Source organism: Mastigoproctus giganteus, chromosome 10 (assembly GCF_048544385.1).
Source record: "Mastigoproctus giganteus isolate SK-2022 chromosome 10, ASM4854438v1, whole genome shotgun sequence".
Classification (NCBI taxonomy): Eukaryota; Metazoa; Arthropoda; class Arachnida; order Uropygi; family Thelyphonidae; genus Mastigoproctus; species Mastigoproctus giganteus.
Window position 1 is genome coordinate 153,043,809 of NC_143584.1, and position 13,840 is coordinate 153,057,648.

The following is a 13,840-nucleotide window of genomic DNA, read 5'->3' on the forward strand; positions in this document are numbered from 1 at the left end:
GGGTGGTTGTGCAGGCAGATATAAAGTTCTCTGAGCAGTGCAGATGGGCTGCAAGTGTAGCTCATGGTGTATTGTCAATGATATATAGGAATTTTTCTAGCAGGGATAAGGAGGTGATTATTCCCTTGTATAAGGCAATGGTCAGGCTTCACCTAGAGTACTGTTTACAGGTCTGGAGGCCTCATTTCAAGAAGGATGTAGAGCTGCTGGAACGAGTACAGAGAAGGGCAACAAGATTAGTGAATGGAACAAATGGGTGCTCTTACGAAGAATGGCTTAAGTTTTGCAAATTACAGTGTCTGGAGACTAGGCACTAGCGAGGTGATCTGATAGAGGTGTATAAAGCCTTGAATGATTTGAGCATGGTCAATGCTGATGGGATATTGCCTCTTGCTCAGAATAATCACCTGAGAGGGCATAAATTCAAATCGCGGAAAGACAGATGTAGGATAGATGTGTGGAAATTTGCCTTTAGCCAGCGGGTGGTTGGTTGGTTGGTTGGTGGAACAGACTTCCATCCCTTGTTGTGGGAGTTGATAGCCTAAATAAGTTTAAGGCTCAGCTGGACAGGTATTTCAAACGAACAGAGGGGTGAAGTGGAAGTGGGTTTTTTGGCTGATGCTGCATAACCTTGCTTTCTTGCATCAAATGCTAATGCTAATGCTAAGAAAGAAGAACAAGAAGTGATTCCAAGGAACCGAAAATTTTGGATGTCTGTATACCTAATAGTGATGTAGTTAGGAGAATGTATAAAGTGATTTATATAAAGTTTAGTGGTAAAGACCAGGGGCTCGCATTTGGTGAGTATGGGCTTGGCACACCCAGCGTGCTGAGCTGGATATCATTTTTCTCTCTCTTGGTGATTCCCTTCTACTTTTGACACTTGTTTTCTCTCTCTCTCACACACATACACTCACTCACTGTCTCTCTCTCTCTCTCTCACACACACACTCACTCACTCACTGTCTCTCTCTCTCTCTCTCTCTCTCTCTCTCTCTCTCTCTCTCTCTCTCTCTCTCACTCTCTCTCTCAGGGTAATTCAATTCATTTGGCTGGTGCAGCATAAGCCTCAGGCTTCCTTGCACCATATAGCTAATAATAATAAGACCAAAGTCAATAAAATCTAATGGTTGCTATATAATTTTAGTAGAAAATCTAGAGATGGATTTTCAAAAGTTTAGTACATTAACACATGCTTGAAAAATCCAAGACCCATAAAAATATGCAAATTTTACATATAATATAAACCATATCTTAAAACAAGTTAGTAAAAGTCAGCAAAGACTCAGCATGGCCAGTTGATTATAAGTAATTTCATGAATGATTATTAAAACAAATCCAATGGATAGACGAGAAAAGTGAAAACATAACAGTAGAAACTTAGTAAGTAAAGAGACAAAGTAATCAATCCAAAGAAAACAGTTGCATTGGAAGTCATGTATAGCTATTACTTACCGAGTAGTGGAATTCCACCAGATAATTTTACAACTATACATATATGTTTAGAACTGACCAGTACATAGTAAATTGTAACTGAATTTATTTCTGATAACATGGGAAACTATATTGAAACAGTATTTTACAAAGTAAATAGGGATATTATTGTTGATCAGTTTATTATCAAGAGTTGTAGAGCTTTGGTGAACAGTAGTTGCTTACTACATATGTTAGCTAATCTGGTGGTTTGGATTCAAATTATATTTTTATGTATTTTGTTGGAAATAGTGGAATGCCAGTTGGTAAGGTAGAATGACATCAAAGTTAAATTTATTTCTTTTATCATATATGTCAATATTATGTGGAAGTGAAGTATTGCTAAGAGTAATATTGAGGTCAAGAAAGTTGGCTGTGTGATTAGTGGAGTTTGTTTTATTTAGTTTAAGTTCACTAGGGTAAATAGCTTTGGCTATAGGTTCAAAGTTAGCATTTAAGACTAGGATGTCATCTACATATCTGGAAGCTAACAGGTTTTAATTACTATTATTTATGGTGTATAGTTGTTCATAATAATGCAGGAAAAGGTTGGATACTAAGCTGAATATTTGGGAACCCATAGGAACACCAATAGTTTTTTTGTAGGTAAGTTTGTCATCGAAGATATAGTTCTTGAGTAAACAGGATTTACATAGTTGTTCCATGTATTTTCATTTACGTTTAATTTATCTTTGTGTGATAAAGTTGTTTTAGCACAAATATCAGTAAATTATATGGTATGGAGGTAAAAAGATTGGTGAAATAAAATGTTTCTATGTTTGTTATGGTAATATTAGATTTGAAGGTGTTGATGACAGCTAGGTTATTATTTATTACCCAAGTAGATGTGAGATTATTAAAAATACTTTTTAGTAGTTTGAAAAAATTTTACTGTCCTTTCCACAGTGAATTCACACCTTATACTACCTGTGGATTCATCTAGTTTTATATACTTGGAATTATTTCCTGTTCTTCCTTACTATAGTTGTTTCCTTGGAATTGTTTAATATACATGGACTTATTTCCTGTTATTTTATAATTGGATCTAAAGTCACCATGTTACTTGTATCCCTGGAATTATATCACATTCTTTAATCCATGAATTTAAATTAGTTCATTTTTCCTTGGATGTAGTTTCTTGCTAAATTAGATTCTTTATAAATTGAATTCTTACTACACCTTTTTGGACTATAGATTATAATTATTAATCTATTTATATCTCAAAACGTTTGATGATTCTTGTTTTCTATACTCTGATACGTTTACAATCATTCCTTTATATGAGACTATTCAGATTAATATAACGTAGCCTCATCATTTGGTCTAACGTGTATATGTTTTTTGCCACCGTATTGTTCAACACTCTTTATTTATCTATTAACGGTAGTATGTTTATTTTTATAATTTTGTATGACTTTATCACAGTAAAGTCATACTATTCCAACCGCATTTCTTTTTCCAATGCTAATTTTAAATTAATTCCATACACTTGTATTCTAAATACGACAATAGAGGTCATTATTTTTCTCACTGTTTTGCATTTCTTTGCAGCTTACTATTAAGTCCACTACGCTACTATAAATTGCTTTATTATGTAGATATATCGCCAATGTAGTTGAAGTTTGCATGCATTCATCTATTCTACTGAATATATGCGCTTCATCTCCCCGCCTTTTTTCTTCTGCTATGTATATTTTTCCCACCAGCTTATTTCTGCTACTCATTTCTTGAAATACTCCAGGTATCGTTCACTTTCACTTTCTTATTATACTTTCGGTTTCATTTTAGATTCTCAACGTGTTTCAAGACGCATATTTTTACTTTCAGTACAAGCATTTTATTAGCTCCATTTTATACTAGCGCTTACAAATGCCAGAGCCCTTACTATAGGGTTGGGCTTCACAATTCCAGCAAGCTTAGTGTTATTTAATAAACTTTTTCTTTGCTTTTTCTCTTTCTGCTGTCTATTTCTACTGTTCTTCCTATTTGTAAAACTATTAGTGTATACAAGGGTGATATGAACTATCCTGCTTCTATTACTATTTTTTGTATTTATTTAAAATACTCCTTTTTCCCTTCCCCATCCTCAATTTAATACCTCACCCTATACCATGTGCTTGTTCCAAATTTATTTATTGAATCATTGAATTCCTATCTATACAAAATTAAACCCTACACTAAATTGTACAAATTTATATTAACCATATTTATTCTAACTTGATCCTTATTTTTTACCTAAATAAATTACACTGATTTGAGACTACCTTGTCCATACTGTATTAGAATGTGCTAATTTCATTTTTGTTGCATTTTGGCCTTTCACTTTTCTTCTACTACTATGGACAAGTATAGAAACGCAGTTCCTGATACATGGTCAGGTGTAGTCCATTGATGAAATACCTGATCATGTATCAATATTTATTTCAGCTGACATTAGATCAAGCATATTTGCCTTACCTATATTCGACCATTTTCTAAATATGTTTCCCCCATATCTGATGACAGCTATACCACTATCATTTTATTTGCATTTTATTAGTACGTATTTTGATGTACTAATTTTACTTTACAGTTCTTCCACTTTCTATTGGCTTGGTAATTCAGCCCATAATTTTCTTAATTCATTATAACCTTTAGGATATTAAAATTTTTTCACCTTTTAGAAATCTACTACATTTTTCTTTCTACGTTCCGCACCCTTCTAGTTACTGGCACTTTGTGTGTCTTTCATATCCATTTATGCATACTTTATTCAATATATTAATACAAACTTATATATATATATATATATATATATATATATATATATATATATATATATATATATATATATATATATATATATGTGTGTGTGTGTGTGTGTGTGTGTGTGTGTGTGTGGTGTGTGTGTGTTTAAATTGATCATACAACTTAAAAAATTTCATTTTGTTTCAGATGCTTCTTGAAGCCATGGACACTAAACTGGCTAAACATGAACATTATACAAGTAGGCAGGTAATTATTCATAAGAAAACTTAGAGTTGTTTTTTTTTTGGAGGGGTCCATGATTAAACCTATTGGCTTATTTCATGCAGTTCAGTGTAGATTATAGTAATTATAATATATTTATATTTTTATTATTTTATTTGCAAAACAGAATGTTTGTTTCTCTGTATGTAATTCTTCTTTTAAAAAATTATAACGTGATGTTGAAAATATAGAAAACTAAGAGAGGTGTTTAGAAAGTAAGTTGGCTAAGGTAAAGAAAGCCCGCATGAGAAGCATTCAAAAGTTCGATGAAATTTACTGGTAAAAGTACTTTGCATTTGTATTGTTGCTCGTTCTTTAAACAGACGGTGGGTGTTATTGGTCTGGAGTAGAAGTTGAATCCCACGGGAGCTAGAAACCCTCCTGAAGTGGAGGAGGGTAACCTGACCTTTTTTTCTTTAGAATCACTAAATGAATTAACTAATTGAATCACGAACAGAGTCATATGGAAGTTCTAGTGTCGTAAAAAATGTTCGTAATGTAGTTTCACCAGTAAACGTTTTTGAAGTTTGCCATGCTTCTCGTGTGGGCTTCCTTTGCCTTTTTTTCTTAATAAAGAATTTATCCACTAGTCCACCAGTGATTCTAAAGAAAAAAAGTTAGGTTACTCCCTCCACTTCAGGAGGGTTTCAATCTCTCATGGGATTCAATTTCTACTCCTGACAAATAACGCCCACTATATGTTTACTGAGCAAGCTACAATACAAATGCCGTTACGGCAAAGTACTTTTACCGGTATATTTCATCAAACTTTTGCGTGCTTCTCGTGTGGGCTTTCTTTGCCTTCGCCAGTAAGTTATAAGCAGGTGCAACAGGAACAAATGTTAATAACAGAAAGTACCATTTTCTCACATGGTACAAAGTAACAGGATAAACAGTACTAGCTGGGTGAGGGCTGTATAAGTATTCATGTGCAAATATGACAGCAGTAAGAGAGAGAGAGAGAGATGTAGAAAAATACTGAGCTGTGAAGCATTATTTGGTTTTTGCCATTACCTTGTGCATGAAAAATGAGGAATGCTTTTTGTCAGAAGAAACCAGATTACTGAAAAAATTAGTGATTTTATTTCATTGCAATGTAACATCATATAGTCATGAAAACCTTGCAGTGGTTCAAGTGGTATTGCCAGATTTTAATACATTGACCACATAGTTCTGACTTTCTACCTTTGAGTAGATATATATTATATCTCGCTTCAATGTTTTATTTGATCTTTCTCCAAGTTCAAATAAAAAATTGTTAATGGAGTTATTTATCCCATACTTGTTTTATAAGTTGACCTGTAATAACTAATATATATTAATAACATTAAATAAATGTTTTCACATTGAGCCATTGCCAAAGAAATTTTAACTCGTTAGAGTTGAAGTTTCTTTGGCAATGGCTCAATGTGAAAATTCACAATGGCAATGAGCCATTGCCAATTCTTTGGCAATGACTCAATGTGAAATTTCATCCCTGTAGAAGCAGTCTCTCCTGTTAACAAGTTAACAGGAGAGACTGCTTCTACAGGGATGGATTACACTTAAATAGAAAGGGTGTTAGAATATTTGCTGATGCTATCGAGGCAGTGTTAGGTGGGTCGGAAAACTGCTAGCTTGGGGGGATACAAGGACTAATATATTAACAGTAGCCACTGACAGAAGTGAAAGTGATTCTTGTACTGCTTCTATTGGAATGAGCAGAAGCCTGGAAAACAAGATGCAGGATATTTCAGAGACTGCTGGGAGTCATTGCAGTACAAGTAAACAAGGGTAGCTAAGAATAGAAACAGGTGCATGTATACTTGCGTGTACACCAATGCTAGGAGTTTAGTAAATAAATTTGATGAATTTGAGGTATTGCCCAAAACATCAAAGGCAGATATTGTTGGGATATCAGAGACGTGGTGTCACACAGAATAAGGAATGCAGAACTGGAATTTGGGGAGTACAATGTGTACAGAAAGGATAGGAAGGGAGGAGAGGTTATGCTATTAGTTAAGAAACACATAAAATCCAAGGATGTGAAGCCAGTCGACATCACTGGACAGTGCAGCATTGAGTCAGTTTGATGTGACATAAGCATTGGGAGATCAAAATTGAGAGTAGGAGTGTGCTATAGGCCTAATGACTCTGATGAGTATAATAAGAAACTGTACAGGGAAACTAAGTGGGCCAGTAAATCAGAGAGTCTTATAATGGGGGATTTTAATTTCCCAGATATTGACTGCAATTTGGGGGCTGGTCACTCACTCACTAGCAAGGCTTTTGTGGATTTATTGGATGATTGTTTTCTACATCAACATGTTCGGGAGGCAACTAGAGGAAGTAATACTCTTGATTTGATTATCAGTAGTCATTCTTCTTCCATTAAGAATCTGCAGATAAAGGAACCACTAGGTGGCAGTGATCACAGTGTGCTGAAGTGGGATTTACACAAAGAGGTAACTACCGTCAAGGGTAAAGGGAAGGGTTTTTGCTTTCGTAAAGGCGACTACGATGGTCTGAGACAGTATTTAAATTCTAAACAGTGGGACCAACTGATGATGTTACCAACAGCAAATTCAAAATTGGAAGCATTCAAAGAACTTATCTTGGAAGCTACTAGGCTTTACATACCAACTAAGAAATATTGTTCAAGGTTTAGGCCTAAATGGACATCAGATGAACTAATTAGACATATGGCAGAGAACATAAATGCATGGGATATATATAAATTAACATGTGACACAGAAGCCTATGATAGATATAAGTTGATCTGTAACCAAGTTAAAAAGGAGGTTAGGCAGGCGAAGGCAGATTACGAGAAATTTTTTTTTTTTTTTTTTTTGACAAAGGATGCAAAGAAAAGAAGTAAAGAGTTCTTTACTTATGTAAACTCTAGAAGGAAGGGGATGAATCAGATGGGTCCACTTGATATCGATGGTTCAACTGTTGATGATCCTGCTCAGGTAGCTAACAAACTAAATGAATATTTTGCATCAACATTCACATATGAGGAGTTATTCAGCGAGGGGAATGCCAGAGGTGCATTAAACTCTGGCAGTAAGCTAGATAATCTTGTAATAACTTAGAGTAAAGTGGAGGAGAAATTGTTGAAGATAAAGACAAGAAAGGCACCTGGGGTGGATGGAATCTATCCAGTTATATTAAAGGAGGCAGCAAAGGAAGTAAGCAAATCCTTAGCAATAATTATGAGAGATTCCTTGGACTCAAGGGAGGTACCCCATAGATTGGAGATGTGCAAATGTGACCCCAATTCACAAAGGAGGAGCCGCCTCCGTAGTCAGGTGGGAAGGAGCAGCAGTGCATAGCACACACTTCTTGATTAAACCGGGGTTCGAGCTTGTCACCACCAAATACGGAGGATGCGGAAAGGTCAAGGGAATGACCACCGCATATTCCCACAGCAATATGGCCTTAGTTGCTAATGCTCCTAAAAACCAAATAACAAACAACAAACAAAGGAGGATCAAAGGCTGACACAAGTAATTATAGACCTGTGAGTTTAACATCTGTTCCAGGAAAATTAATGGAGGCACTGGTTAAAGAAGCACTGCAGGATCATCTAGACAAGACTTCAGTTATAGTTCGGACACAGCATGGTTTTGTTAAGGGAAAGTCTTGCCTGATCAGTTTGATTGGATACTATGATGCAGTCACAAAAGAACTGGATGCAGGGAATAACTTTGATATTATATACTTGGATCTTAGAAAGGCTTTTGATACCGTTGCACTTGGAAAACTGCTGAACAAATTCGAGCAATTTGGCATTGGAGGCAAATTGCTGCTATGCATAAAGAGGTGGTTGAGGGGGAGAAGACAGAGAATTGTAATCAATGGACACTGCTCATCGTGGACTAATGTTATTAGTGGAGTCCCTCAGGGTTCAGTGTTGGGTCCATTATTGTTTTCTGTATATATATAAATAATATTGATGATGGTATATCAAGCTTAATGTCCAAGTTTGCAGACGATACGAAGGTTGGCAGGGTTGTCAAGGACACTACTCACACTATGCTGCTGCAACAGGATCTGGAAAGGTTGAGCAGATGTGCTGAGAGGTGGCAAATGAAGTTTAACATTGACAAATGTAAAGTACTACATATGGGAAACAGCAGCCCCAGAGCAATGTATCAACTTTGTGGTACTACACTGACAGTGGTAAAGAATGAATAGAGGACCTGAGGGTAATTGTGCTGGCAGATATGAAGTTCTCTGAGCAGTGCAGATGGGCTGGAAGAGTAGCTCATGGTGTCCTGTCAATGATATACAGGAATTTTTATAGCAGGGATAAGGAGGTGATTATTCCCTTGTATAAGGCAATGGTCAGGCCACACCTAGAGTACTGTATACAGGTCTGGAGGCCTCATTTCAAGAAGGATGTAGAGCTGCTGGAACGAGTACAGAGAAGGGCAACAAGATTAGTGAATGGAACAAAGGGGTGCTCTTACGAAGAAAGGCTTAAGTTTTGCAAATTACAGTGTCTGGAGACTAGGCACCAGCGAGGTGATCTGATAGAGGTGTATAAAGCCTTGAATGGTTTGAGCATGCTCAATGCTAATGGGATTCGTCCTCTAGCTCAGAATAATCACCTGAGAGGGAATAAATTCAAATTGCGGAAAGACAGATGTAAGATAGACGTGCGGAAATTTGCCTTTAGCCAGCGGGTGGTTGGTTGGTGGAACAGACTTCCATCCCTTGTCGTGGAGGTTGATAGCCTAAATAAGTTTAAGGCTCAGCTAGACAGGTATTTCGAATGAACGGAGGGGTGAAGTGGAAGTGTTTTTTTTTTTTTTTTTTGGCTGATGCTGCATAAGTTTACTTTTTTGCATCATATGCCTCTACTAATGCTAATGCTAACTCTGTTAAACAGTCAGGCATTAAGCTAATTTTTTCATTATTTTGCAGAAGAGCACAAAATAATGAAATTCTGTATTATTGTGGCAAATGATGCAAGGATGCAAGCTTATACAGCATTAGCCTTCCACCACCTCCCAAAAACAACTGCTCACATCATCTGCCTAAGCCCTCTCATAATTTGTTTAATCCTTCCTTAAATTTATTCCAATTTCCACGACACCAGATGGAAATTTGTTCCCGCAATCAATTATTTTCTGGATAAAAGCAAATTTTTTGCTGATCTATCATAAACTATCCTTTTGCAATTAAAATGTTCATTCCTTTTATGTGTCATCCAATTAACGGTAAGGATGCCATATATACACTGCTGAACAAAATTAACAGAACACTTAGAAAACTTGGGTAAATTGTGCAGTTTGTATTGAAGCAGGATAAAATTTGGAATGCTGGTATACTATAGAATAACAATGAAATGAGGAAACAGAGAGAAACTGCAGACAAGTATAAGGAACATTTATAGGAGTTTTGTAAGAATTACCAAAATGGTCACATTGCAGAAGTCAATACAAGATGCTCGGGCGCCTCCATAGCCGGGGGGGGGCAGGAGCAGCAGTGCATAGCACACGCTTTTTGATTAGACCGGAGTTTGAGCCCGTGACCACCAAATAACGGAGGAGGCGGAAAGGTCAGGGAATGACCACTGCATATCCCCGGAGCAATATGGCTTTAGTTGCTAATGCTCCTAAAAACCAAATAACAAACAACAACAAACAAGATGCTCAAAAATATAGTCTCATAACATCAGTGCGGCATAGGATCCCCTCTAATGCCTAAACAGGCCTGATAGTGGTGAATCATGGTGTTTTTAAGATTCTATAATGGTGTCTTTAAGATTCTATGGCAATAAATCCCATGTTATTCCACCAGCACAGACCTTTGCTCACCAAGTGACCATAGATTTGGCTGTCGAAACCCAAGGGAATCTCACATATGTTCAATTGGATTTAAGTCTGGTGATTGTGCTAGCTACAGCAGTTGTTGGATAGCTTCAGTTTCCAGATATTCCTCCACTACTTGAACTGTATATGCAATGGTATTGTCATGCATGAAAAGAAAATCTTGGACAACCAACCACACCCCTAAAAAGTTGCACATAGGTTGAAAGATCTGTTCTGGATACCTCTGCACAGTTACTGTATCCCTATCAAAAACATGAAGAGGTGCAGCTGTTGATCACTATTCTGTCCCATACGAGAACACTGCCTCCACCATAAGTGGCTGCAGAAACCTCGAGAGATAATTGATGACAGGACATCATAGGGTTCTGTGTTGCTGTTAGAGCCAGATAGCTGTCTGTTCTGGTTGACATAGCCCTCAGCAACTATGACCAACTCTCGTAATTGTTTCTGTCTCCTGAAACTACATCCACAGTGCTGAGATGATGCTGCATGACACATTAAGCCAGTGTGCCAGCTTTGACTGCCTGCCATCTCAAAGAATCATCTAAATGACAATGACTTGTCTCCTGAATTCTGGAGATTTGGTTATCCCACTGAGCAAGCCAAAAAATAGGAATGAAGTGATGTGGTTGCAACCTGTGTTTTTATAGGCATGAATAATTTGCACAATGTGTAGCTCTGTAAGGTAGTAGATTGATTTCTACTGGACACTTGGAATTTGCATGCCAGGATGCCTATTATATGAAATATTTGCACTGTTTACAATAAAATATTCATGAAAAACATTTTGTTTTTCATGAATATTTTATCATGAATATCAAGTCAACTATATATATATAGTTGACTTGATCCATTTAAACACCACAGTCTGTACTGCTTGTGGGATGCCTAGTTTTTAGTCAGTGCAATTTGCAGAACTGAAGTCTTTCTTGGTAAGATCACCCTTTTGTGCTCCTGACTAATCTTGTTGCTCTTTTCTGTACCCATTCCAACATATTTACATCCTTCATAAAATGAGGCTTCAAGACCTGTATGCAGCCTCAAACTGTAGCCTGTCCATTTCTTTATACAACAGATAAATCATATCCTTGTTTCCCTGCCAAAATTGCTTTAACTGTATATCAATTGACAGAACTTTTTTGTAGGTGTTGGTCTGCTGGCAGGCCATTATCTACAAAGTACTCCCTTAATTACAATTCCTTTTAGATGGATGTTCATGTACTTGTCCACTGGTGAGACAAGTGCCTAAATTGTGGTAGTGATCATATAGAAAAATAATGTTATGATGACCCTTTTGTATAGGCATTATTTGTATCCATGTATCAGTAAATGAGTTGAATGTAGAAGATATGTGTAACTTACTGTTCCACAGTAATTTGCACCCTTATGCCACAGTGACTTGCAAGTTAAGTTATTGCTATGGATAAAGGGTTGGTTGAGTTAAGCAGTGGAGTGAGCACTGCTCTTCTTGGACTAATATTATTAGTGGAACCCCCCCTACCAAGGGTTCAGTTCTGAGCCCATTGATGATGGTATATTAGGCCTAAGGTCTAAGTTTGCAGATGATATAAAGGCTTGTGGTGGGGTGATTAATGATAGTACTCATGGTATGCTATTGCATAAAGATCTAGAAAAATTATACACATGGGTTGAGAAATGGCAATTGAAGATTAACATTGACAAATGCAGGGTACTGCCTATGACTAGCAGTGATCCCAAACATACAAACTGTATGGTACCACATTCAGAGTATTGGAGAATGAAAAAGACCTGGTGTAATTGTGCTCAGACACAAAGTTCTCTGAACAGTGCAGACATGTTGCTAGGACAGCTCACCAGGTTTTGTCAGTGATATGCATGGATTTTGCCAGCAGAGATAAGGAGGTGATTATCTCATTGTGTAAGGTGATGGTTAGGCTACATCTTCAGTACTGCATACTAAAGTGAGGTCTGGAAGCCTCATTTTAGCATTAGCATTAGTTGAGGCATATGAAGCAAGAAAGCAAGAGCACCAGGCAAAAAAAAAAAAAAAAACTTCCCATTTCACCCATCCGGTCACTCCAAATGTTTGTCTGGTTCAGCCTTAAATTTATTTAAGCTATCAACTTTCACAACAACAGATGAAAGTCTGTTCCAGCAATCAGCTACCCGCTGGCTAAAGGCAAACTTCTGCACATCTATTCTGCAACTGTCTTTCCTCAATTTGAATCTATGCTGCCTCGGGTTCTTAATCTGAACAAGCGTAAGTATCCTATCATCATAGAGCCTGCTCAACCATTCAAGGCCTTATATACCTTGATCAGATCACCTCGCAGGTGCCTAGTCTCCAGATGCTGCAAATTGCAGAACTTAATCCTTTCTTCGTAAGTGCGTCCCTTTGTTACTCTCACCACTCTTGTCCTTGTTGCCCTCCTTTGTACTCGTTCTAGCAACTCTACATCCTTCCTACAATAAGGCATCCAGACCTGTATGCAGTACTCAAGGTGTCACCTGACCATTACCTTATACAAGGGGACAATCACTTCCTTGTCTCTGCTAGCAAAATTCCTATATATCATTGACAAGACCTCATGACCTACTCTGACAGCCTGTCTGCACTGCTCAGAAAACTTCATATCTGACTGCACAATTACCCCCAGGTCTCTTTCATTCTCCACTATCCTTAGCGTAACACCACGCAGTTGGCACATTTCTCTGAGGTTACTGCTACCCATATGCAATATTTTGCAATTGTCAATGTTAAACTTCAGTTGCCACTTTTCAGCCCATTGCCCAACTTTTCCAGATCCTGTTGCAGCAGCATGCAGTCATTACTGCTGTTAACAACCCTGCCAATGTTTGTATCATCTGCAAACTTGACATTAAGCTTGATATATCTTTGCCACTATCATTGATAAATATAAAAATAACAATGGGCCCAACACCGAATCCTGAGGGACACCACTAATAACATTAGTCCATGTAGAGCAGTATTCATTGATTGCCACTCACTGTCTTCTCCCAATCAACCATCCCTTTATCCATTGTGGCGACTTGCCTTTAATGCCATACTGCTCCAATTTTATGGTAGTCTTCCGTGTCCCACAGGAACTAGTTATTGTCAGTGACTCTAATGTCACAGAGACGGGGAATATATTAAGCAAAAAGGATAGGTGGACAGGAACAGGGTATGTTTGCCAGAGGCAAAAGTTGATGATGATGTAGGGCAGATATAATCTTTTAAGGGCACAAAAGGTGATGTTGTTGTACCTGTTGGCACTAATGACCTCAAGAGTAAGAGATCTGCAGATTTATATAACAAGTACAGGTTAATGCTGGAAAAAAGTTGCAAGTTAGAGTTAAATTTGAAACTGTCTGCAATTCTGCCCAGAAACGATAGGAGAGGGAGTATATGATAAGAGCCTTATCAATCAATTCGGCCCTGGAGAGATTGTTCAAGGATCACGGGATAGAATTTTTTTCAAAGTGCTTTGTGCTTGCTAACAGGAGAAACTGCTTCTACAGAGATGGGATGCACCTAAATCGAAAGGGTGCAA

At 37.3% G+C, this 13,840-nt stretch overlaps 1 protein-coding gene across 1 annotated transcript in view; it reads left to right on the forward strand.

Moving 5' to 3' along the window:
• Positions 1-13,840, forward strand: part of LOC150079390 (unconventional myosin-Id-like) — a 302,739-nt gene that overhangs the window by 225,182 nt on the left and 63,717 nt on the right. Inside the window, exon 10 of the mRNA XM_090384045.1 lies at positions 4,408-4,467. Coding sequence (XP_090240171.1) covers positions 4,408-4,467 — 60 coding nt within the window. The remainder of the gene's footprint in view (positions 1-4,407; positions 4,468-13,840) is intronic.